The 26,612-nt window shown below is 38.6% G+C and overlaps 1 protein-coding gene and 6 long non-coding RNA genes across 10 annotated transcripts; 4 read left to right on the top strand and 3 right to left on the bottom strand.

Moving 5' to 3' along the window:
- The first annotated feature begins 1,925 nt into the window (after positions 1-1,925).
- Positions 1,926-2,971, top strand: LOC120295331. The gene is made up of 2 exons (XR_005552669.1): positions 1,926-2,099; positions 2,645-2,971. It is a non-coding gene; the product is annotated as an uncharacterized LOC120295331 (long non-coding RNA).
- Positions 2,972-6,049: 3,078 nt separating this feature from the next.
- LOC120295367 lies at positions 6,050-7,220 on the top strand. The gene is made up of 2 exons (XR_005552720.1): positions 6,050-6,496; positions 6,592-7,220. It is a non-coding gene; the product is annotated as an uncharacterized LOC120295367 (long non-coding RNA).
- Positions 7,221-7,853: 633 nt separating this feature from the next.
- On the top strand, positions 7,854-12,442 carry LOC104446069 (putative disease resistance protein At1g50180). Of its 3 annotated transcripts, none has more exons than XM_018874259.2 (4): positions 7,854-8,217; positions 8,310-8,350; positions 11,204-12,316; positions 12,416-12,442. In XM_018874259.2, exon 3 carries the CDS (start codon positions 11,302-11,304, stop codon positions 12,043-12,045), a length of 744 nt encoding a protein of 247 aa, XP_018729804.2. In that variant the 5' UTR covers positions 7,854-8,217; positions 8,310-8,350; positions 11,204-11,301; the 3' UTR covers positions 12,046-12,316; positions 12,416-12,442. The 3 variants fall into 3 exon arrangements, with proteins under 3 accessions (XP_018729804.2, XP_018729807.2, XP_010058277.2); XM_018874262.2 differs by having other exon boundaries at positions 7,855-8,081; XM_010059975.3 differs by lacking the exons at positions 7,854-8,217; positions 8,310-8,350 and adding an exon at positions 10,706-11,066.
- On the bottom strand, positions 9,710-10,941 carry LOC120295389. The gene is made up of 2 exons (XR_005552751.1): positions 10,799-10,941; positions 9,710-10,708 (listed from the first exon to the last, which is right to left on the bottom strand). It is a non-coding gene; the product is annotated as an uncharacterized LOC120295389 (long non-coding RNA).
- Positions 12,443-15,877: 3,435 nt separating the features above from the next.
- Positions 15,878-20,830, top strand: LOC120295388. Of its 2 annotated transcripts, XR_005552749.1 has the most exons (8): positions 15,878-16,031; positions 16,127-16,261; positions 17,061-17,170; positions 17,545-17,646; positions 18,422-18,646; positions 19,041-19,205; positions 19,328-20,735; positions 20,816-20,830. It is a non-coding gene; the product is annotated as an uncharacterized LOC120295388 (long non-coding RNA). The 2 variants fall into 2 exon arrangements; XR_005552748.1 differs by lacking the exon at positions 16,127-16,261 and having other exon boundaries at positions 15,881-16,031.
- Positions 20,831-21,920: 1,090 nt separating this feature from the next.
- On the bottom strand, positions 21,921-22,307 carry LOC104443913. Its single transcript, XR_001987537.2, has 3 exons — positions 22,250-22,307; positions 22,085-22,164; positions 21,921-21,995 (listed from the first exon to the last, which is right to left on the bottom strand). It is a non-coding gene; the product is annotated as an uncharacterized LOC104443913 (long non-coding RNA).
- A 989-nt stretch (positions 22,308-23,296) lies between these two features.
- On the bottom strand, positions 23,297-24,112 carry LOC120295391. Its single transcript, XR_005552752.1, has 2 exons — positions 24,022-24,112; positions 23,297-23,454 (listed from the first exon to the last, which is right to left on the bottom strand). It is a non-coding gene; the product is annotated as an uncharacterized LOC120295391 (long non-coding RNA).
- Between the last annotated feature and the right edge of the window lie 2,500 nt (positions 24,113-26,612).

Below are 26,612 nucleotides of genomic sequence, written 5' to 3'. Positions count from 1 at the left end.
AGGCTTTTTATAAATTTATCAGAATCTTATTAAAAAGTGCTTTAAGGACACTAATTAATCATACCTAATCAAGAAAAATTTTCATTTTCATTATACTATTTGTGCAATATATGAGAAATTCTTCCACCCAAAACTTTCAAATATCAAGATTAGACTTTTAGACTCCATTCATTTTGTAGAAAATATGACGTTCCGACCACCATCATGGCCGGTGACTGGCCAATACCACAAGTAAGAAGAAGAAAGGAAAAGAAATTAAAAATTTGGTTATTAAAAAAGAAAAATAATAATAATATAAAATAATAATGAAAATTAGTTTGGTGAAAAAAAGTGAAATGAAAGAAATTATGGAAAATATTTTTTATTTTGAAAACTGGAAAATATTTTCTCACTTTTGAAAGTGTTTTTTTAATAGTGAAATATTTTTCTTAATTAACTTATTTTTCTATGAAATAAATGTTGGAAAATTCGAAAAACATTCTTCAATAAGTTATTTTTCATGAAATGAATGGAATGTAACAGTGGGTTTGTATTTTTTAAGAAGGCCAAGGAATCTGTACCTTCATAGGAAATTCCTTCCCTGTGGCTTATCAATCAGACCTTCGGTCATATATTGTTTAGGACCTGCCTTTGCGTTGGTTTGCACCGGTGTTTGCACCTTTCAAAGAATAGTTGTTTTGGGCTGATGGCATCTCACCCCTTTTGGCCATTTCGAGAAACTTGATATACTTTTTAATGTCTATAACTTTATTTTGTCATTGTGATGGAATTAATCTCGACGATGAAGTTGATACTCATATCAATGTTGAATATGATTTTGTATTTGATCAGTAGGATAATTTCCTTATATTAGCTACCTGGAAGAAGCAGATATCAAAATTAGTGTTCTCACATGGAGATAGACAACTCGAAAAATGCATTCGTCCCTCATAATCAGTCTGACCCCATGAGTAGACCTAGATAAAATCAAGTTTAACATGTTGTTATAGTGGAATCGGCTCTATGCACACTCGGTGACATCCACAGTCTTCGTTGGTCAATTTTATAGTGAATAATTTGTATGGAAAGTGTTCCTTATCCATTTACCTTGCGCCACACACCAGACGCATACAAAATAAATTTTGTGCCTCATCATGTAGCAAAATTGAGATATAATGCCTTCATAAATGTTAAGGAATCACGACCCAGAAGTTATCTGGTTTGATTTGTGATATCCTCCAAGCAAATCGAAAAAGGAGAGCTTAATTTGCGCAAATAATAGTCGAAGAAGAGGGAAAAAACTGGGAAAGTTTCATGTTCCAAAATGAGCGCTGGATTTGTGTACGGAGGAAGAAGTGTTGATTAAAAACTGCTTTTGTTTTTTTATGGAAATCCTCCGTTTTAAAGTCCGCATTTCTCCAAAGATTTTTTTTTTTTCAAATATCGAACCAAACGCATCCTTAATTTTTCTCAAAACACAAAATCTTATGCCTTGATAGCCACATTTAGAGAGAAAATTGCCATGACTCTTCAAATGGTTAAAAAGTTGTACCTCGTCTCTGCCATTGGATGTCCGAGAGATGCATCGTGGATCGGGAGGCAACAAACTAATCCTTGCCATTAGATCTGAGTCTTCTCCTAACGGAAATTGAATTTTGCTCGATAATTTTTTCGTGCAAAATTCCATGGCGCAATAAGATGATTTTGATATTTAAAGTTCTAAACACCACAATTCATTAATTGTTTCTGACTTTTGTCTTATACACGACAGTGTGAAAAATAATTACACAAGCCGAGATCAAGCATGGATACGTATACTACTTTCAATATTAATAAATGACTTCATTTCATTGACTTTCCATTTTACTATCGCATGTTTAAAAAATAATTTACACCAGCATTGTACCCTATTTGATCCATTATTTTTAGCATGTATATGAGGCAATAGGAGTGGAATTATACAAGAAAAGATATTTAGCATGGGTGAGGCGCTCGACCGGTCAAGAAAGTTGGATATGAATGAAGGGAAGCTCTTGATTGAAGAATTGATGATCGAACTTCAAAAAAGAAAACTCCAAAAAGGAAATCACCATCGCTTCGAAGAATTTGGGCCTACAAAGGTATGCCTATTGTTACTTGAATTGTCAACATTGGAATTGATGATCCAGTTGGTTTTTTTTTTTTTTTTTTGACGAGAACCAAAGCCGATGATATTAGATAATAGGCGAAGCTAATACAGCATGAGCATCATTACAAAGTAAATCCAGAAGAGCAGAAGGGGGACTAGTCGCCCAGTTGATAGGAAGAAAATCAAAACACCGGGCTTTTGCAACCCAGTCAGCAACCCGATTAGAATTTCTACTAGTTGAAAGTCACATATTTTAAATGTGGGTCTCAAACTCGAGGAACAAATTAGACCGCTACCTCAGGCTCAGCTCACTCAATGATCATCTCTAAAATTGATTTTTTTTTTTTTGGTTGAAATCTATAAAATTGATTATATCATATTTACACCCGATGCCTATCTTTTCTCTTTTCAACAATGAACTGAAAATTAGATTGTGTTCAGCCATTGGATGCAACACATTATCATAATTTATCCATTCTGGATTTACCCATTTTTTGGTTTCTTTTTCCCTCTCATCGTTGTTGGCTTCAATTGCAGAATCTGTTATTTCACTCATTGTAGAGAGATCTCGTGACTTGCTCGTAGAACATGCGAAACTCTTGCGGGTTTCGCGAGGGCACAGGGGAAGGGCACGCGAAAGGAGGGGACGCAAATCCCATGCTTCTCGAAAGATGCTGATGAGAGGCTAGACGAAGCCCGAGTCATTCCTCGTGGCGTTGCAAATGTCATCATCGAAGTCAAAGCTAAACTAAAGAAGAGGGAAAGATCCGAGCATTTTGCAAATTGTGGTGGGCGTTTGACAAAATGCTCGTATGAGTTGAAACTGTCTTCCAGTGCATGAAATAGAAGCGGCATGTTACTTTGGGTTTGTATAGTCCAATTCTTGCATTTAGATGAATAATGAGACGTAAAATATGTACTCAACGAGAAAAATGAAAAAAACCGTGGTTAAGAAAACACCAATTGGCTTTTTCAATACATATTAATCAAGGGGACGAGCAACAACGGTTAGGCACCTCCTCAGATTCCTTCTCATAATTTCTTCAGCTCCCGTGCTTCGTTCTTTCGTTACAATTTTTCGTGCATTTGTCCTTCAAAGGGGAACCAAAAAAGACAAAAAGAAAAGAAAAGAGACAAAGCATTGGTGGTCGAAACGTGAATCTCGTTTCTCACCATTCTTCATAGAATCCCTGCCATAAGCCTGCGATTGCTCGTCATTTCTGACAATTTCTGTTTATTGACTAAACTACCATGTGCACTGGTCTTTCTTTACCCCTTTTCTTACAATTGTCTAGGCAGAAGTGTTTCCCTAGAAATTGTAATTTATCTGCCAAACTTTTCTCACCCACTGTCGATGTCAATTATTGAATCCGGCAGATGTGAGATCACATCATAATCTTATGGAATCTTTCTCTAAACATGCAATGGAAGTAGTGAGAGGGAGCGAGGGAGCCTCCCTCCTTTTCTACTTTTGAGAGCCTTTAAATCTTATTAAAGAGTGCTTTCAACGACGCTAAAATAACCATGCCTACTAACAAAATGATTTTCATTTTCATTATACTAATTGGGTAATAGATGAGAAATTTTTCCACCAAAAACTTTCAAATATTGAAATTGATTTTACATGCAAATGTATCGTATACTCTTTATCAAATCTTTTGTATTTATATTAATTCAATTTATCCAAACAATAAAATGAACGCCAAGAGCATCTGTCTGATGTTGATGTAAGTAATTTTTAATAATTATTTTTTTATTATCGATTTCCTTTCCTTTTCCTTTTTCTTTTTTTCTTTTCTTTTCTTTTCCCCATAATTATTGGCCACGGGCAAGGCCACAGCTGCCTTTGACCCACGGCCGCGCCTCGAGATCTTTTCAAGTTGCAGGAAGAGACCCGCTTCCACATGGCAACGGTTTTGGGTCCACCGCACCAAGGCGTTCGCATTTTTGCTATGTCGCCATCTCCGCTTCGTTCTTTGGTCGCGATCTTTGAGTCAACCATTGCTCCGTATTTTGGTTGCCTACGAAGCATCGTAAGGGAAGAGCAGCGAAGTGGGGGAAGCAAGGATGGCGGAGAACACGGAGGCATTGTTGAAGAAGGACAAGAAGGCTCAGGCTTAGGTTGAGGCTCGGGAGGATTGTCTTGGATGCAAGATCTCAAGAGGACGGATCGCGGCATGCCTTACAAGTTTTGCTTTTATGTGGGGACATTCACTAGGGACAAGTCGAATGCACTTGTAGGGAGCCAAGATCGCAAGGCACAGTTGCTGGTGACACCAGCCAAGGGCCACGACCCTCCCCGACTTTTGTGGAAAAGAAAAGAAAAGAAAAAAAGCAAAAGAAAAATAAAAGTTAATATGAATTAATAAAAATTAAGAAAATAAAAATATTATTAAAAATTATCTACGTCAATATTAATCGGTATTCACATCAATGTCAACTGGCCAAAATTAGTTGAATTGACTGAATTGATATAAATATAAAAGCTTTATTATTGAATTGGTTAAAAATTATGAAATTGAATTGACATAATTATAATAGATTTAAGTATTTTTGGGTAATTTTTCCTCTTTAATTGGTTAATTTAAGGAATCAATCTGTGCTTTGGTGCGGGTGACCGTTACCCAGATGACAGACCACAAAGAAACTCTAATCTCCCTTCCCTCTTAATCCTTGTCTCACCTCCCTCAACAAGAGGGATCATCATTTACGGTCGCATAGTCTGACGCTAACGTCACCACAACCACCACGAATGCTGTTACGATCTAAAAAATATTAACAGTTCCCAACACTCTCCGGTCTAAAGGTCGTTGAGAAAATAAATGCCGTATCCCTCCTTAACTTCCATGCACAAAGCTAAAATCTCAATCCTCAGTCTTTCACTGATTGACCACTTGAAAATAGGGTTTCATTATATTACTTTTCCTTTCGAATTTAATAATCTCAATGCAAAATCTCGATCATCTGAACAACTCTCTTATTTCTTGTTTGGTTGGAGTGCTAGAAGCTTTTCGCATTACAAACTCATAGATTGCTTATTAATGTCACCAATTTCATACAAATTACTCTTGGTCAGCCAATTATATAAACTAAATGTTTGAACTTAACAAGTTTGGGAGCTGTGTCAGAGTGTTTCACGGGCTTTTAGGCAATCTGTCCTCTACAGCCGCGGCGTGGATCGTAAAAGTAAAAAAAAAAACTATGCAACAACCTCTCGTTAATCTTTTGTAGATAGGACTCTACATGAATAGAAAATAAGTATAAAGTTGTATGTAGCATGTTGCGCTGAAACGTTGAAGTATTCAATGATGGAGCTTTTCATGGGCATTATATACACGCGGTCCTTTTATATATAACTTATTTCTTTTAAACTTTTGGATTATAATCTCGACACCCACCATACTTAGTTTTTAGAGTAAAAACATATGACCATCAACTTGCTGCAAAATTACTGTAGCACTTTGCTAAATCTTCAAAAATGCGAGAAGTGCATATATCGAGTTTCCGAAGATTCCGAATAACACGAGCGGGTTCGATATTCCGTGGAGTTGAATTTAATGGATGTGGACAAGTCTGGCCGGCTTATATGTGTTTTTATTAGATGCCGTGGGCCATAATATATCTTACGGTAGATATAATAGTCTGCGATGGTTTGTTTTCCCACTACTAGAAACAAAAATGTCGCTATCAATAAGCCCATGTGAAACCATCTTTTGAGGACACAGCAAAAGAGTGTGATGATGATTTGACGGTACATAAAGCAATTGGCCCACGAGAAAGCAATCTTCTGACAACACATAAAGCCATTCGCCACGAAAAACCCATCTTTTGACAATAGATGTGACGTTGAATTATTGCCATTAGCCCATGCCAAACGAATCTTCTTTTGATAGTATATAAGGCAAAAATCTGATGCTGAATCACTGATCTTACCCATGTGAAAGCAATCTCTTTTGATGGGACTACGGCTTAATAATTGTCATTAGTCCACGTGCCATTACTTATATGCCGTTACTTACATCGAGTTAGTTTCAGAGAGTGACAAATGACGATAACGAGGAGGATGAAGATGATGAGCTTATTGATCTAATCCCAGTATTATTATTGAACAGTCGTCATTATTGTTTCTGGTTGATCCTGAAACAAATTCCATCTCAGTCAATAAGCTCTGGCTCGGTCGTAAGATTGGTAGCAGTCGTCTAGAGAGAGGACCAGACCAGCTACCTATTATTTTCCTGAACTCAATCTAGTATGTTAGGAGGAGGGCTTCACGAGAATCAAGGTCGGGGGACCCAAATTAAGAGTGATCCGGAATCCTGCGATTATCATTATCCCACTTTACTATTGAGATTTACTCCAAGAACATAAGCAGTTTAAGGACTTGCTTAGGTCCTAACTGCTCACTAACTGATGCTTAATTTTTTCTTTACCTGTTCTACTGTTAGTTTGATTTCCATTGAAGTTTTCTGCGAATTTTTTTTCAGGTTCTCATATTCAGACGAAGAAGGAAGTCGAAATTAAGCTCGCGAGTGGCATTTTCCCAGTTGAATTGGTCCCCTTTTTCTTTCGAGTTTTTGTGCTTTTTTAGTACTGTCGTGGTCATTGCATCGGTATCTTATTCATTCAGAATTTTGATGCTTTACTTTCACGTTCTTTTATGGGATACGGACTTGTGCTTTTGTTCTGTGCATTTCTTAGAGTTGTTTGAATGACAAAGATATTGGTTGGCTTGCTTGCTTCCAGTAAGTCGGCAGTGGTAACTTTTAGCACGATTGTAATCCCAAGCAACGCATCTTTGGTGATCTTTTATGATGTATCTCTTGTCGGTGGCGAGCAATGAGAGGGAGTACTGTGCATGTCTATCGTGAAGACTAATCACGTCCATCCAATTCTTCCCCAATGACAACTTCAAATAACTCACCTCGCTGCATTACCTCATTGTACTGCAGTTGGCCCATTATGTTGCATCTCTGCTGCGGAATGCCGTAGTCGAGAAACAAAGAAACTCTGGCCAAGAAAACTTCCTTCCGGTTGCTCATAAGTGCAATGTCCGACTACTGCTGTTTCTAGGAAATATGGCATTGACGCTTGTCCCCTGGATTGTCACAAAAAATAAAATAAAATGCAATCACCTCTCATTAATCTATTATATGAAGTTATATATAACATGTTGCACTCAGATGTTCAAGTATTCAAAATTATTTGTTGATGGAGCTTTTAACGGGTATGAATTTATGTGATTATCCTCCATCTACCTAATTACTTTTAAATTTTTGGATTGTAGTTTCTAATATGATAGCGGAGAAACCAACTACACTTTCATAATAGTATCAGAACATTTAATCATTCACTTGATGCAAAATCGCTGTAGAACTTTGCTTAATCTTCAGGATGCGAGAAGTGTATATATATGGAGTTCCCAAATTAGGCGGGCGGTTGCATCATAGCAATTTTCCTTAACTTGGTGGAGTTGAACATAATTAACATGGACGTGTCCAACTGATTTGTGTGGACAACATGCAAAAATGTTGCCATCAGTGTTAGCCAATGTGAAGCCAATCTTTTGAGGACCGATAAAACAAAAACCATGATGATGAATTGACGGCACATAAAAGCTATTGGCCCATGAGAGTGACGGCACATAGAGCTATTCCCCATGATGACCCATCTCTTGACTGGACATAGTACAGATAATTGACACTGAATTATTGCCATCAGCCCATGTGAAACCAATCTTCTGAGGACCCATTAGACAAAAGTATGACGATGAATTGCCGGCAAACAAAGCCGTTGGCCCATGAGAAACCAATCTCTTGACGACACGTAAAGCTATTCGCCATGATAAAACTCATCTTCTGACGGCACATGGAGCAAATAAATGATGCTGAATTGTTGCCGTTAGCCCATGCGAAGCCAGTCTCCTTTTGCCATTACCTATATGCCATCGTCTACATATAGTTCGCTGTGGAGAGTGGTAAGATGACAATAATGATGGGGATGAAGATGATGAGCTCATCGACCCAATCCCAGTATTATTATTGAGCAATTTTAGTTCTGAGTTATTGTTTTCAGCTCGGCCAGTAGCACCTCATTCGGAGAGATCTATCTCGGTGGACTTCTCGTAATCTAATACTCGGTTTTTGCTTTATACGTTCTGCTTTTAGTTTGATTTTGATTGAAGTTTTTCATGAATTGTTTTCAGGTAGTGACATATAAACAAACGAGGAAGTCGCGCTTAAGCTTGTGAGTCACGTACTGATATTTACATTTTGCTTTATATGTTCTACTTCTTCAACTTTTTGTGCATTTTAGTGTTTTTAGTATTGTTGTAGTTATTGCAACTGTAATCTGTTGATTTGAAATTTTGATTTTGATTTTTACGTTCTTGAAGGCAATATGGATTGTGCTTTGTTCCGTTTATTTATTTGGGCTGTTTGAATGACATAGATATTGGTTTACTTGCTTCCAGCAAGGCGGTGGTGCTAACTTTTATATTTTAGAATGATTATTATTAAAAAGTGGAAACTTTCCTCGATTTTTGGCCTGCACATATATGTTAAAAAATTCTAAATTTATTGTACTTTTATCAATTCGGCCATAAATTTTTCAATTTTGCCTATTGAATCTAAATATTTTCACATTTTTTCAAATGAGTATATCTAGCTAATTTTTTTTTTTTTTTTTGAAATTTTTTAATTTTTCTTTTCATATTTTCTTTTTTATCATCTTTCGTTTCCCATTTTCCTCTCCACTAGCCAGTGTCGGGCCTCATTGATGGCTAGCATAGGTTGCCACTTGCCAGCCTCATGCGAGGACCTCAATCGCTAGCCTTGAGCAAGGGATGCCCACGCCTAGGTTGGCGAAGGCTCTGCCCTCACTGGCTCCTGGCAAGGGTTGCCCTTGTCTAGGTGAGCAGATGCCCTCGCCTGGGTGGCTGAAGGTGAGGGGAGAACCGCCCTTGTCCGTTGCACTTGATTTTCCAGCATCTAAGCAAAATCTAACTTGTTACACTTGATTTTCCAGCATCTAATATATACTCCCTTTTACCCTATTCTGATGCATCTAGTCGTTTTTTTTTTTACTATTGTAAGAGTAATAATGAAAACATGTTTTAGTGTATCACACTCGAAATCAGATAATCATTGTCAATCAAACATGGAGTAAAGGGAATCATGCTCCTTAACAGAAAAGAAGAGATAATATGGTGATGATGATTTTCAATTGTCATCACTCTTTATCTGGTAAATTAAGAAAGTGTTAGCTACAAATAAAAACAAACAAATTGACTCTTGGCATCTAGAGTTCAAGATTTTCTAGAAACGAACATGAACTTGTGTCCTTAAAACTTTGAATCACGTTGTGGTGAAATATCATTTTGGTAAGTATGAAATATCCCCCAATAACATCAATTGCAGAGTAGCTGAATGATGGGATCGATGGGAATATAAAAAATCAGGGAGAAAATTTTGGCAACCTATAGGCAGTTATGAGTTTAGGCCATGTGGTAAGGCAATTTACCTCCATAGGAAGACCAAATAGGAAAAAAAAAATCAATTAATATAACACCATGGAGAGAATCAAATTGAACTCTATTCCAGTAACCTTTTGCAGCAGAATTAACAGTAGTAACATTATGCCGCTGCTTTTGCATAATGAATTTGTGAAGAGAACTGAAGCTGTTTCCACATGCATTTAGATCCCTTAAAGATTCACGGTTGACTTCACAGTTGCCAACTTCAACCACATGACCGGGAAATTCCATAATCTTCCCAGGGCCCACTTCTTCAGCTTTGTTCGGGAACCTGCCATCTAAAAGTTTCCAGCTCGTATCATCCAAAAAAACCTGGAAAAACCCCCATTAAAAAGGTTTCCAATCCTCTGAGCCATATTTATCCTGATAAAAGTTTCTCACTGGCATGATGAGAAGTGCACAAACCATGAAGAAGAAAACCAGCTAATAAAGGAAGGAAGAGACGATAATTCAGCAAGAAGAAAGCTGGTACTGTCCGAGGTTAATGATCAGTAGGAGACGTAGACTGTAGAGCTTGACCTGCCTAGTAATAGGTCCACTGCTTGTAGAACGTAAGAAGCCATCATGATATTTCTTTGACTTTTGAGTTAACTGCGTTGTATACAAGACATGCCAATCTATATCAAAAGGAAGATCACGTCAACTGTAGTGCTGAGACAACAATAACAAACTTAAGAATATAACTAGCAGAATATTCAGACCAGTTTCTGAGGGAAAGTTTGGAAATATGCTAAGAAGCTCCCAATGATTTTCAAGAGAAGCCATGAAAAAATGTGGACATAAAACTGCTGTGATTGAGGAGATTTGATATACAAAGCATCAGAGTTGAGAGAACATCTATTGTCCTTGAACAGATTCTATGTGTATTATAAAGATAAGTAGAAACTGTAAACCCAAAGGAAATTGAGAAATGATTCACAGTCCAGGATATGACATCAAAGGAAATGATATATGGCCAGGCATGGCATATATGAATCTGCAAAAGTCCAAACTCACCTGCCATACTCGATGTCTTGAGTTCGGACCTCCTGGTAATATGCCATACTTGTTCATTTCATTCTTCTTGAATTCTGGAAAAAGAGAAACACAGATGCCAAGTTTCGTACCCAGCATTTACTAGCTATCAAGAGAGTTGTATTATGTAGGATTTCATCACCAACCTCTAATAATTTTCTGTGATGGGCTTAGGCCGATCGTCTGCTGTTTATCCTTTTCCACTTTGGTCTTCTCATCTTCTTAAAACGTAAGTGGAATGGATTATACAATAACACAGGTAGAAAATCACAACATTGCGAATGTGATTATCGAGCACAACGACCAAAACCACAAAACAGAACAATCCGTGAGGACAGTCAAAATCGAAAACCTATGCAGCATCGAGCTGTTGCTATCAAGCATTTCTTCTACCTGCGGAGAGAATATACACCTGTAGACTTCCCCATTACTCCATTCTTTTCTTCTTGGGGTGCTTTTCTTGCGTCGGCGGATGTAGAATATGCATTATCAATGCAATATGCAACTTTCTAAGTACTTAATTTCCTTCTTTTCTTCTTCGCAACTCGCAGGCCTATATGTTCACAGCTTGTTAACGCATCAGAAGTGAATTCTCAAGTCATTCTCTATCATAATCTCCACCGATCACAGTCTGAGCAGTGCAATACCAATGGCCGAGTCTGTTGTTTCGTTCGCGGTGGAGAAAATAGGAAACCTGCTCATCGACGAGGTCAAATTCTTGAGGGGAGTGGAGGGCAAGGTCACGGACCTGCACAGCGCGCTGAGGCAGGTCCAAGCCTTGCTGAGGGATGTGGATGCAAGACGAGAGCGCAAAAAAGCTGTGGAAGAATGTGTCGCACAACTCCGAGACTTTGCCTATGATGCTGAGGACGTCATCGAGAGATACTACCTCAAAGCGGCGCTGACGGAGGGACAAAACATCATCAAGGCGTATGCTTGCTTCATGGCGAAGTGCTCGTGCGTGCAGGTTCATGAAGCGGGGACAGAGATCGAGGGCTTAAAATCCAGAATTTCTGAAATTGGTGATAAGATGCAGAAATATGGCATACAGCCTCTGCATGAGAGCGAATGCGAAACCGCGAGAGCTTCGACGCCAGAACGGACTTATGCCCATTTCGAGGAGGAAGATTTTGTCGGGAGGGAAGATCATATCAAGGTGTTGGTGAACGAGCTGTTGAGGGATGGAGAACAACAGAGAATTATTTCCATTTGTGGAATGGGTGGTTTGGGTAAAACCACTCTTGCTAAGAAAGTCTTTGCTCATGACAAAGTGAAGAAGCATTTCGATGGTTTTGCTTGGGCTTGCATATCTCAAGAGTACCGTGTGAGGGATATCTTGGAGGGAATTCTTGTTAAGTTGAACCATAATCAAAGAGAAGGGTTACGAAGATGAAAGATGACGAATTGTTTGAAACTTTATACATGACCCAAAAAACAGAAGAGATGTATTGTGGTTCTTGACGATATTTGGACCGAAGAGGCATGGGTTGGTCTTAGAAACGCATTCCCGACCAACGACACGAGAAGCAAGCTATTGATAACAACCCGCAATAGAGAAGTAGCTCAGCATATCGATCCTCATTGTTTTCTCAATGAACCTCAGTGCTTATCACCAGAGGAGAGCTGGAATCTGCTAAAGAAGAAGGTATTCCCTCAAACAAAAGGTAAGACTTCTCTAAAGTTATTAACCTAACATATAGTGACTTCAAAGGATTATATTGCCTGTTTGATTCTAATTTATGGTGCTTTGGTTATCATTGTAGGATTAGTTGTTGAAATTTCTTCGATGGACCCGAGTTGGTCAAGATATTGTTGCGGGCAAAAAGCTGTAGAAGATATCGCAAAACAGTCAGAGACAGAGGGACAAAAACCGGGTATTTCATTGCTTAGTTTGTCCTTTCAGAAACTTAAGCAATTTATAAATAGATAGTTACAATGGAATTCAAATAATCGAAATATCGAGTATTAGGCACCATAATTTCAATATTTGGGGAATCAAATGCCCTTTTTGTTTTTTAATAGTAAACAATTATACCACTAAACCAAGATCCAAAACTTTGTTCATCCTTTCCTCTAATGAGGTTAAATATCGAAGAGGCTTTTATAAGGCCAACATAATAAGCAATTGTGATAGGATTTATGAAATAATGTGAAGCCTAGCTATGTTCTTCTATAGGCTTCATCTCAAGTCCACCTTTTTTGCATTTGTGAATAGTTGACTTAACCATAAAAGTAGGGATTCATAAGGAAAATCGTGAATCATTATGCGGCACATGAAGATTTCATTATAATTTGTGTAGGAGATTAGTAGCACATTCAAGTTACGAGAGATCACGCTCAAGTTATCCTCTGCTCGCTTTCATATTTCTTCATCAAGTAGGTTTATTGTTGTTTTACATTTGCTTGAGTCACTTAATCCAGCCACAATTTGGACTTCTTGATTTTCCAGGCGTAGATGGAGGCATATATAGGAGCTTTGTTGTGGTCCCCATTTCTCCCCTTACAAAAGCATAAATGAACCACAAATTATGAAGAACTATAGCGTCTTTACTTATATATCTAAACACATATATTCGTCCTTGAAGTAATCTTTTATTACGATTGCATCTTCATATGATTGTTTGAGTTGCAATTTGTTGCCTGATATTGTGTAGTAATCACTGAAGACATGAAGATGTTAGCATATAAACTCCTTAAGAAGTGTGCGGGATTGCCCTTGGCTGTCATTGTGCTTGGTGGACTTTTGGTACACAATGACTGGGAGACAGTTCACGAAACATCAATTTGCATTTTAGTGATAAGAGTAATGTATCAAAAGTGTTAGCCTTAAGTTATGACAATTTACCATTGCATCTAAGGCCATGCTTCCTCTATTTGGGTAGTTTTCTGAGGATGCGTAAATCTCTGCAAAGGAAGTTCTTTACATGTGGATTGCTGAAGGTTTTGTGTCCCCGAATGCAAACAACGAGCGAGAGGAATTTCAGTGGAAGATGTAGCAAAGCAATATGTAATGGAGTTGGTTAACAGAGGAATGGTTCAAGCACGATTCAATTTAAGTGGAAATATCAAAAGCTTCCACCTCCACGACCTGATGCGAGACTTATGCATCTCCAAGGCTCTAGAAGAGAGTTTTCTAAGCATTCTTAACATTCAACAGGACAATGAGACGGAGAATTGTTCTGCTTCAATGGCAATAAAAGTCGAGTCAAGTTGGAAAATAAGAAGGCTTTCTCTTAATAGAAATGTGATTCCGAGCTTAAAAGCATCAAGAAGGACTCTGGTCCACCTTCGAACTCTCATGTCCTTCGGAGGTGACAAATGGGAGTTGAAGCAATTTCAATCTATTTTCAAAGACTATAAGTTTCTCGACTCAAACTAGAGAACCTTAATGCGACGGGAAGCTTACCTAGATCAGTAGGAGACCTAGTTCATTTAAGATTCTTAAGTTTAGCAGGTAGTAGGTTTAATGGCTTGCCACAATCTATGGGGAACCTTGTATGTATGGAATTCTTGGACTTGAGAGTATATACTACAGTTTCCATGCCAAATGTGTTGTGGAAGATGAGAAGGTTGAGGTATCTCCGTCTTCCTTACTACTTTGATGTCAAGGAGAAATTTCATGGGGCTCGGAAAAAGTTGCGGTTGGGAACTTTAAAGAATCTACGGACATTGAGAAACTTTAGTATGAAGGAATGTGACGTGAACGATATAGGCAAGCTTACTAATCTGCAAAAATTGACCGTCCGTGACAACTTTGGTCCTATCGAGCTAGAGATATTTCAGCAACTTGTTGAATTCAATTTGAAATATCTTCGATCCTCGTCTTTTTATATCAAAAATCATCATTTTTTATGGACTGAAGGTGAATTGAATAAAATGTCAAACTATCCCTATTCTTGTAAGCTGTCCATTATGGGAAATATAGATAAGTTACCAGAACATAAGAGTCTACCCCAACAATTGAGGAAGCTGGTCTTAGTACTTTCTGAACTTGAGGAAGATCCGATGCCAATATTGGAGAAATTGCCTCACTTGATTTTTCTTGTGCTGGGAGTTGAGGCTTTCGAGGGAAAGGAAATGGTTTGCTCTGCAGGAGGCTTTCCTCAACTCAAGCATTTACATTTTTATGATTTGTTAAATTTGGAGGAGTGGAGGGCCGCTGAAGGAGCCGTGCCTCATCTTTCTCGATTAGGGATCGAGCATTGTCCCAAATTGAGGGTGGTACCTTCCCATGTCTCTACATATAACGGTTGGGACGAAATATTCAAGGAGCTCAAGAAGTGCGGCATTATGCGATAGAGGGGATATTGAAGTGGGTGGCCAAGGTTGGCCCCAGCTGTCCGGCGAGCCGAGAAAATATTGGGTGGGTTTTACCCTCCACGTAGGCGGTGGGTAAAACCACTCAGCGATCGACACGTGGCGCCACGTAGGCGAGGACGTCGGGCGTTTAAAATTTGCGCGCGCCGCCGTTGGCCCACCACTCTGACACTCTCTCTCCTCTGCAACATGTCCACTCGTCCTCTCTCTCTTTCCCCGTTCTCCCCGTTCTCCGTTCCGTTTTGCGAGAGAACAAAATCGCAGGGCTTCTCTCCCGAATGCTCTTCCCCTCCTCTGCTCTCTCTCCTCCGCCGGTTGCTCGCGACGCCTCCGCCGGTTGCCTGCGACGCCGACGCCCTTTCCACCTCCGCCGACGCCTCGCTCTCTCTCCTCTGCCGGTTGCCCGCGACGCCGACGCCGACGCTCTCTCTCTCCTCCGCTGGTTGCCCCGACGCCGACGCCGACGCCCTTTCCACCTCGGCCGATGCCTCTCGCTCTCCTCCGCTGGTTGCCCACGATGCCGACGCCGACGCCCTTTCCACCTCCGCCAACGCCGACACCCTTTCCAAAGGTGAACCGCGACGCCGACGCCCCTCCGCCGGTTGCCTCCGTCGCACCCAACTCCGATGCCGACGCCGACGCAGCCTCCGCCTCCGCCCCGAACCCGACTCCGACGCCGACGCCCCTCAGCGGGTTGCCTCCGTCGCCCCGACTCGACGCCGACGCCGACGCCGACGCTCCGCCCCCCACCTCCGCCTCCGCCTCCGCCTCCGACGCCACGTCGACGCGCCCTTCGCCTCCCTCTCGCGACCTCTCAAGCTCCACTCTCTCCCTCTTTCCTCTGCGGAGCGCCCTTGCCGGCCAACCCCGACGCCGACGAACCCCGATCGCGTTTTGGCCTCCCTCTCCGCGAACGAAGGCTCGCTCTCTCTCTCTTTCCTCTGCGAATCGCCCCCTGCTCCTGAACGCGGACGCGCCGATGCCAACGCCGTCGCCTCCCGCCGTCACCTTCCCAAGCCCCACCGATAGGCACCCCATTGGCGACTCCCGTACGTCCTGGAGGTTCGTTTTCTTTTTCTTTTGGATTCCACTCAGTAGAATTCATGTTAAGGTTTATAGTCGGATAAGGATGGAGCACATTTGCATTAGGATTCCAGTCGGTAGAATTCAGAGGAAGATTCGAAGGAAGCAGTAGACCTTGTTTTTATTCAATAAGCAAATCTGTTGGTTTTCTGGACAAAGAACTTGCTGCTAGTGGGTTTACTAGAAAAGAGCAAGATGATATGGACAAGGTATAGTGATTCACGATGATTTGCAAATCGTTAACATTGTGTTGTCCAACTGCTTAATTTGGTGTTAGACCTAGTGGCTGACCATAATTGATTATTCTGGTTCATGCTTGGATCACTTAGGAGTTTGCCTATTTAGTCTTATTCCTTCCATGGATTTTACTCTTTGTCATTCTTGGCTTCTGTCAGCTCCTTTTCTCACGATCATCTTCATTCTCTTGCATCTGAAAGCCAAAATAATATCTCGCCAATTGCCTGCATTGTGGCTCCTGGCTTTGCATGTTTGGTCCTTGATTGGAAGTGGAAGTGGAAGTACTTTGGTAGTATTTTAATTTTTGTTTTCTGTTTTCTTGGAAACGTGAATGAAAATGAAAATTCTCTAACGGGATGAAAAATGGGAGTATATGCTTGTATTCCATCAAAGCTGTAAAATAGAATTTTTCTTTTTCCTTCCAAAGATCTGTGCTTTTGTTAGAATGAATAAATACTGGATACACCAAAATGTCATTTTCAGCTTTGAACTCTTTTTTCATTCATAACATGCTTTCCATTGTCGAAGTTGTAAAATAATTTCCAGTGTCTTTCCAAACGTGTTTTTGAAGCTGCCGCATTCTGAAATGTAAATGAAAACAGCATATACAAATTTTCTGGAACCAATTACATGTTGCCCTGGAGAATTTTGTGCAACTAGTTGACACATTAATCGAAAGTTCATCCCTAGAGTGTCATTGATTGAGTATTGTAAGTGTGCATTGTCCATGATGCGATATTAACCTTCTCTTATTGGATTCCTTTGATATAGTTCGTCAAGAAGAAAAGGACCAGGATATATGTTATGATGATGAAGAAGATAGTGCTGGAAGGGATGAAACAATCATGAGTGATGTTGACTCTTTGCATCTGCTGGATCAGGTACTAGTATCAGAGCATTCGCTGTGATAGGCCTGAAAATCAACATTGCTGAAACTTTGTGAAACCTATAACATCAGGGCATGAGATTTCCTTTTTTACTGGAAGCTATGTTGTTCACTGTGCTTTATTTTCAAAAACTGAGCAGATCTTTTAAGACTATTGGAGCACTTGAGTGACTTTTCACCGGATAAGATGAAGTCATGTTTTATATATTCGTTTATGAGAATTTCCTGGTTTGTTTCCTGGATGGTTAACTGGAGGATGCAGTATTAATTTTCTGGCAGTCAGCTGAGATCCACCTTAAAATATATTTTAAAGTCTAATGTGCTGACTCACTCAGTATTATATCCTAATCCTGCTATTTGTATGACCAGCCAGGGCACATTGTAGAAGGAAATGAGGAGGAAATCAAAGAAAATAGACAAAGATGTGATGGACAACTCAGCAAACCTTGTTGTGAGGGATACTTCAATGAGGTAAGTATATATGGTGAAATTTTTTAGGCATTAGGTCTGGCTTTCGCCCACTAGCTATGTAGTCTTGGATAGTGCGTGGCAGCACTTTTGATTATCGACATAAGCATGAAGGTTGAGTAATATGAATCACATTGAAGACATTCTGGCTTGCAGATATCTTGAAGTTCGATCTACCTTTGTTGTGTTCTATGATGCTCAGGCCCATTTTGATAGTTTTGGGCTTGGGTTCCTTGTTTGAGAACCTCTGACTATACTCAAGTGTTTAATCTCTGTACTTGTGACAAATTTCATAGACAACGATGATGAATAAGCTTTGAAAGATGCCAGCTATCTGTGAAATGAACTTATCTCTCTATGTTCTTTAAAATCCCATTTAATGGCGCCTGATGGAATGGCTAATTCAAGTAAGTTTCTGGCTTGAGGTCTTTTGAATTTAGCAGCTCAGAATTTGGTCTTGTTTGAACTTACAAAAATGAGCTATTCGTAAATTTGCTTCTCAAAATTTTTGCTGAGAAATACATGCGATTTTAGCTTGAGTAATTGTGTTGCTGTCAACTGTTTTCTTCGAGGGGATAATGGACTAGTATAGTGTTTACTAATTGTTGTGTTTGGTGCTTTTTCACATGTGTTTATCAGTGAGTCATCTGTAGTTTATTGAAAATGAAAAGTGACTTTAAGTTTTTTAAAGAAGTTTTTCCATAGTCATCACTTATCGTTGTTTATTGCTCTTTCTTGTTAGCTTCAGTAATGAGAGTTTCTTTTCCACCTGGTGCAGGATGAAAGTGAAGAGAATGCGAATGATGCTGAGTTGGTAAAGCGCCTGAACAAGCAGAGACGGCGAGCAATTGCTGCTGTTTATAGAGGAGGGAAGACCATTGCTTCTAGAAATTCTTACAAGGACAAAGGTGGAAGGTCATCTCACAATTCCAAAATTCAAAAACAATTAAGTTCCCGGTAGTGCACTTGGAAGAATTCAGCAGCATGTAGGGGCTGGAGGAAGGTGTGAGTTTAAGACTTCATATTATAGCATATTTCGCTAGGGAAGATAAAGGAGATTTTTGTGTATTGGAAGTATAGATAGGTGGCTATTTTGCTGCAGAATATGTGTAAAGTCAGTTACTGTAATGATGTTTATGTAATAGTCAGTTACCGTATCAAAAGAAAAGCCACACATGCAATTTTGTATAGAAAGAGGAACCTCTTCTAATATGTTGGTCATTACTTGTCATATGGAGATTGTGTGCAATTAATTTGTTATTTGCTGCTATTTCGTTGATGCAGTCATCTTCCAAAGGTTTCAATCTTTTTGAAGAGTTGTGCTGACTGTTAAGGATATGTAAGCTTTGTGGAGAAAACTTTGGCATGTACTGATATCCTGTATTTTTCTATTGCAGTCTGAGGAACAAATGAGGAAAGAGATGGAAAGATTTGATCGTGAAAGAAGGAAGGAAGAAGAAAGGTTGATGCGTGAACAGCAGAGAGAGGAGGAGAGATTGCTACGTGAGCAAAGGCGTTAATCAGAGCGACGGGAGAAGTATTTACAGAAAGAATCTATTAAGGTAAGTATTTGAGCTTGATATTGCATTTTAACTAGTTAGTTTCTTTTGCTTTATTTGATTGGTTAAGCAGCATCTCTTCTTTTCTTTTTCTTTACCAACTTCTCTGGTTTTTTGTTTGGAAGGCGGAGAAAAAGAGACAAAAAGAAGAGCTTCGTCGAGAAAAAGAAGCAGAGAGACGAAAAGCTGCAGTGGAGAAGGCCACTGCTCGCAGAATTGCCAAGGAATCCATGGAGCTTATGGAGGATGAACAGCTGGAGCTGATGGAATTGGCCGCTGCAAGCAAGGGGTTGCCTTCAATTGTTAATCTGAAACGTTTAGAAGTGAGGATCTGGTTTATATTTCCTTGCACTTGAATTTGCTTCATGCTGTCATTTTGTAGTAAAGGAGCTGATTTTGACATCTTGAAATTATAGCCAATAGATGCATAGATATGTATCTCCTGTTACTGTTTCTTGTTTCTGTAGTTACACGGAAAAAAAGAGTTTCTGGTTTGTTGTACGGTGCTATTCTGGTAATTGAGTATACATGCGTATGTACATAAGCAGGTGCATGCCCCGATGTGTATGCGTGCATGCTTTCATTTCATTTCCAGACCGCGCGAAAAGCCTTATATTACCTTGGCATACAACTCTACATATGAGCGAAATGCAGGATCTTCCGACAATGCCTCGTCAGTCGGCAGTTTCAGTAGCCCCTCTTATTCCCATTCAACAATTACCTCCGACTAAAGCCAAACTAGGGCGCTCCTTCTTTTTCCCAGATGTGTTGAACTAGATAGTGCGTGCTTTTCATTTTGGTTTGCCAATTCATTATCCCTTTTTCATGTTAATCTCCACAGTTCACTTGCAGAATAATTAGTTTTCAAATCAGAAGCAATGTCCAAATTACCAGAGCCATTGTGTCAATGAGAGGCGCACACGTCCCATACGACATCACGAGAGGTCGAAACCTCGCCTCTGACTTGATTTCCCGTTAAGCAGACGAAACAATGCAGCCATCTACAAGCTGAGAGGAGAGAAAGATGAAATGGCGAGACTGGATCTTCAACCAAAGTTAGGACCCCAGCGTGCAATGAGGAGGCTCCTCTTGCTCGAAGACTGGCTTTTAACCTAGAGGAATCCTAGCGCGCTCCTTCCCCAGATGTGTTGAACCGGATAGTGTATGCCTTTCATTTTAATTTGAAAGTTCGTTATTCTTTTTTCATGTTAATCTCCTTAATTCACCGACAGAATTATTTGTTTTCAAATCAGAAGCGATGTCCAAATTACCAGAGTCATTGTGTCAATTAAGAGGTGCGCGCGTCCCATACTTCTTCACGAGAGGTCGAAACCACGTCTCTGACTTGATTCCCCGTTGAAGCAGACGAAACAATACAGCCATCCACAAGCTGAGAGGAGAATTCGAAAAAGATGGAGAAAGGGCTAGAGTGGTTCTTCAACCAAAGTTAAAACACTAACGTGCGTTGAAGAACAAATCCACCAATGAAAGATTCCAAGTGTTGAAAATGTTCGCTGTTCAATGACGGAAAAGGTGCATCACACGTCCCAGATTCTTAATAATCATCTCTTGCACATGGGAAGAAATCTTGATCCAGCTAAACATTTTCTTAGGTTGGAGAAATTTGCTCGAAGGATTGGAAGTTGGGCAAGCATCGCATAAATGCATACTACCAGGCGTCATACGCATATTGAAACTCACTCAAAGCAGCATGTTTAACTAATAACCAACTGGAAAAAGTAGTATCACGCAACAAAAGATGTGTTGAAAATGGGCATAGATTTTTCCTGTGACTTTCAAAGAGTTTGCTGGCTTGTTCCATTCAAGCACCGGCAATGCTTTGACCATTATTGCGGATGAAGATATATGGGGCGGGCAGCACTAAGCGCTAAAATATATGCTAGGTACAAAGGGAAATCAGAGAACAGCATTCGCTTCATTTTCTTGCGCTAGCTCAAGATCACCACAGCCGCAGCCACTGCCACTCCAACAGCACCTTGTGCCAATATGGCACCATTCGCTACTGTCTTGCTGCGTGAAGAACTTGGCATGAACCCCAGTTCAGAGAGCTTCTTATGCGAGATTGCATAATCTCTGAAAATTGCATCCTCATCCTGCCACATGCTTGACAACATTAGGGAAAGAAGAGCATATAGCAAAAGAAAACGAGGAAAAGAAGCACGGTATCAAATTGTCCGTTTGTCTCTTTTCAAGGTCGTGCCAACCACCATGAGAGAGTTGCGGAACAACAACCAATTCAAATATCAAATCAGGTGTTCCCAGTAGCACAAAGATGATGCTCTAGCCTAGAGGTTTCAGGGAACCACATAATATATCCATCCCAACACATGTATGTATCTACCCAACATTTGATGTGCGATCTCATCATGAATATTTCCTGGTCTCTACATAGAAGATAGTGATGGAACATATTGAATGCTTACTTTTAAGCATCACAAGCCTACACAGCATAAATTCCATGAAAAACACTTTCCATCTCTTTTCATTCTCGGCAAAACCAAGGACAGTAGCATCAAAGGGTTATAGACCATGAGCATAAGGAAACGAAATAGTGGTGTGGGCGGGGTAGTTTCATCAAAAACAAATTTACAAAAGGAAACCATGTAACTGCAATTCAATTTTATAGATTTATCGATGGAGTCACCAGACCACGCGAAAAGCTTATTTACCTTCGCATACAACTCCACATAAGGGCGAAATGCAGGATTTTCCAGCAATGCCTTGTCAGTTGGCAGTTTCAGCAGCCCCTATGCTTCCCCTTTCAACAACTCGCTGTGTCAAAAATGATCAATTAGTATCTGGCTCTATAATGCTCCAGCCGAAACTTAGAAAATGCATCCAGTGAAAAGATGAAATCTTACACAAAATAGGAATTATCAAACTTAAGGGGTTCCTGAGTCCAAGGACCATCAAATCCAGATCTTTCCTGGTGTGCCCTTCCCTAGACACAAGAATAAAAAATAACAAGTGTGGTTACGCATCCCCAGCTGACCTTGAATGTAAATCCAAGCAGAAATAGAAATTACCAGTGTATGAGCCCCTGATAAGGCCACTATGTCCTTCTCCGAGAGACCCATCCTGTAAAAGATGTCCCTTAGATGTGGAGGACCTACATCCAGCAATGACAAGTTTAGAAAAAATTTCGAATACCCTTTAAGCAAAATGTACGTGTATTTCACCAATAAGAGAATTATAATGCATGAAAGATCTCCTATGGATTTAGAGCTATGGTAAGTTATGGATAGGCAGTGGATTGTTAAACGTGAATATCACAAATCGATAAGCTTAACCAAGCTGTGGTTGAAGGCCTCCTTTCCTTTGAGCCTCCTTTCGATCAGCTACAGTGAGTTGCAGATGTAAAATATCATGTGAAAGCATGAGTAGTAATATTGTTTTTAATATAATCAAACATCCCCTGAAAACATGGTCATAATGAGTCTCATACACATAGTCTCTCTCACCTAATGGCTCAGTTTTCTTATATACATGTTGTCTCTGTCCACATCACAGCTTAAACTTTTAGGCTGGATATTCTAGCACTGTTTCATATGACGGATCAAGAGTTCAAATCCCAGCACTTCTCTCTCAAGTCATTCTTTGTAGTGAGTTCACAACAGCTGACTCATGCGAAATAGGCACCGTGCCCATTTTGCTTGTGCAGTTCTTAATCTGAAAACTTACTGACATTTAGATGGGATGTACAACATTTGAATGTCAGTTAGCTCCGATACCTCTTTTTCCACTGCGCTTCTTATCTCATTCAAATCATTCCTCTGGAAACTTACTAATTGATATTCAGATGAGATGGACATACATTTCAAAACTAACAGGCCACAACCAAGAAAAATACCAGTTGAACTAGACAGAGGAGATTTCCTATAAGCAACTGAGAACTAAATTCCCAGAGAACTAAAAATAAGATAGATAAAGATTTGCTCCTAAAGCATCTGAAAATAGAGAATTTGTGAGTTATGCCAATTAAGGGCTTCATTACGTGCATGCATATTAGTTTTGAAGATGTTGCATGCTGGAGGACAGAAAACATCAAAGTTACATGGGAAAAATAGTAAGTCTTTTTCAAACTAAGCTTGTTATATCAACAATGATTTTGTCCGCCTATTTGGGGAGCCAACTCGTGATATGTAAGACAGAAGAACCAATCCTTTACACAGTCTTTTCACCTGGTATAGATCTGCATGTGTAATCCTCGGACATTTGGACTTCACCTCCTCTGTATCCAACAGAAAAGCAAATGTAAATATACTGACTGAAGTTATATCTCAACTTGCATTCGTAAAAAACTCTACTCATCAAACCTATGACCTTATCCATGATGGGTTCCTAAACTTGTATGGTTGAAACTATCAGAAACATAACATATCTACAGGTTGACTCATGTAAAAACATATGCAACAGTCTTAGGATTTCCTTGTTCAACAATCATGGAAGCATTAGACAGAATACTAAACCACCCATGTTAAGCGTGCTCGTAAACTGAACATAGGATAATACATATACCTCAACTTTATGAGAACTGTAGGGATTTCTTTAAAAGAACAATGTGTCGAGTAATAATTATCTTCATGCATTCTATCCTGATGAATATTGCAAATATATCTAAACTTGGTTAAATGAACCTAGCAAGTAACAAAAGTAAATCAGAGAATGCAGATTAATTTCCACTAATAAGTTCACAGGATACAGTTAAGCCAACTATAATGGCAAACGCACTGCTTGGCCTTTCAAGAACTTGTGAGCACATAGCATCATGATACAATAAAATGGAGTGCAAACATACTAGCTAGAATGCTGCAGCAGAACATGGTAGATGGGATCTTGTGAAGACTCTTGAGGTGAGAGCTTAAGAAATTGCAAAAGAATGTAGAAGCACGTTGTGACAGTGAGATAAGAATCACATCATAATGCACATAAATGTCAGCTGAGAAATCAATCGAAAGCATTTTTCCTGTTAAAACAACTTAAAGTGGCTTTTGTGCCACTTGCAACTACAAAAGAAGAAGCCAAAGTCCCGTTGAGAGAATTTAAGTCATACCTGCCTAGGTAGATAAGAAGCAATGTCCAAAGTAAAGCGCTAAAAAGTTCAATTCCTTTTACCAAACCCAAGCCTGAAGACATATTAATTGTAAGCATGCACTGCAAATTCTTCATAGAAGTCCATATAAAAAAGCTTCAACAACAAATGAAATATATCATCTTGCATTGACCGACGCAATTATTTATTCACTTCTATATTGTGACAAAATCACCACAGGGCGGACCTACAATATCTGCAGATGCTTAACAGCCAGAAAAAATTGAGAAAAACAGCACCATTTGAAGGCAAGATGGCCTACAAATGGCCCAAGATACTTGCCGCAGACACACGTACAAGAGATAAAGCAATACCTGCTGCAGATGTATCTATAAACTTAAACATCAGAAGTGTCATTTCTAACCCTAGCAGCAACAGATGCCATTCCCTGACTCACCTAAAACTACCACCAAGAAATTCATCAAAGCATGACGAGAACGCTCCGAGAGAATACTAAAATAGCCCCCCATCACAGTTCTCACCAAAAAATATCGCATTTCCCGCTTCTTTCTCACCTCATAAATAAAAAAACTCGCATTTTTGAAGGCTCCAATTAGCTCCTTCAAAATTTCACCCCACAATGCAATCTACAGATTTCTGTACAAGTCTGCAATATAAGCATCATTTGCATAGAACAGTCTCCCGACAACCCATTCTAGAGTTTTTCTTATCCAAAGTACCATGCTGCATGACAGAATTAACTGAGAGCATTGTTGATGTAGAGAAACGGCACAAAAAGGTTCATTTTCCCTGAATTCCACTTGACACGTTCTTGAGCTCACATAGAACATGGTTAACCAGCAACACTAAGCAACCTAGAAAAAAGTTCCAGTTTCTCCATCTTCGACAATGGAAAGCATGTTATGAATGAAAAAAGAGTTCAAAGCTGAAAATGACATTTTGGTGTATCCAGTATTTATTCATTCTAACAAAAGCACAGATCTTTGGAAGGAAAAAGAAAAATTCTATTTTACAGCTTTGATGGAATACAAGCATATACTCCCATTTTTCATCCCGTTAGAGAATTTTCATTTTCATTCACACGTTTCCAAGAAAACAGAAAACAACAATTAAAATACTACCAAAGTACTTCCACTTCCACTTCCAATCAAGGACCAAACATGCAAAGCCAGGAGCCACAATGCAGGCAATTGGCGAGATATTATTTTGGCTTTCGACGCGGCACTTCCTGAGTGTCATAACTTTGGCCAAAGGATACTTAAGTGCCATAACTTACGAAAGCGTGACTTAAGTCCACATTTTAAGAAAAGTGGGACACCTAAAGTGCCATCTCCGGCGAAGTTGGTGGAAATCATACGTGGCATTAAAATATTAATATTTCTCGATGTGTCTCACGCAGAGCCGAGTCAGCTCGACCCGGCCAAAACGACGTCGTTTTGACATCATTTAATTTTATAATAATATAAAAATTATTTAAATTAAATTTAAAATAAATTTAAAATAAATTTATTTAAAAATAAATTTATTTAAAACATTTTTAAAAAATTTAGAAACTTTAAACATTAAAAAAAAAGAATTACAAAATTACAAAAATTTACAAATTTACAAAAAAATTAAAAATTACTAAAAATTTACAAAAAAATTTAGAAAGTTACAAAAAAATTACAAAAATTTACAAAATTTAAAAATTTAGACAAAATTTAAAAATTTTTAAAAAATAATTAAAATTTACAAAATTTTAAAAATTTGCAAAATTTTTAGAAAGTTACAAAAAGTTTACAAAATTTATAAAAATTTACAAAATTTACATAAAATTTACAAAATTTACATAAAATTTAAAAAAATTTACAAAAAATTCAAAAAAATTTACAAACAATTTTAGAAAGTTACAAAAATTTAAAAAAAACTTACGAAATTTACAAAAATTTTAAAAATTTACAAAAATTTCAGCCCTCAACCGGCACCCTTTTCTTTTTTTTTTAAATTATTTTTTTGTAACTTTTTTAATTTTGCAAATGTTTTTAATTTTTAAAATTTTATTTTTAAAATTTTTAAATAAATTTATTTTTAAATTAAAATTAATTAATTTTCTAAAATTTTTAAAATTTTTTAAAATTTTCTAAAATTTTTGAATTTTTTGAATTTTTTAACTTTTAATTTCTTTTTAATTTATTTTTAATTTTTAAATATTTTATAAATTTTTATAGAATTTTATAAATTTTTATAGAATTTTATAAATTTTTATAGAATTTTATAAATTTTTATAGAATTTTATAAATTTTTATAAAATTTTTACAAAATTTTCTAAATTTTTTAAAATTTTTAAAATTTTTAAA

This window comes from Eucalyptus grandis, chromosome 7 (genome assembly GCF_016545825.1).
Source record: "Eucalyptus grandis isolate ANBG69807.140 chromosome 7, ASM1654582v1, whole genome shotgun sequence".
Taxonomy (NCBI): Eukaryota; Viridiplantae; Streptophyta; class Magnoliopsida; order Myrtales; family Myrtaceae; genus Eucalyptus; species Eucalyptus grandis.
The sequence above is the reverse complement of the archived record's forward strand: the minus strand, read 5'-3'. Positions and strand labels throughout refer to the sequence as shown.

What these genes read in the sequence shown, in the direction of transcription:
- LOC104446069 (XM_018874259.2), top strand. Translation starts at nt 11,302, where the DNA reads ATGGCCGAGTCTGTTGTTTCGTTCGCGGTGGAGAAAATAGGAAACCTG.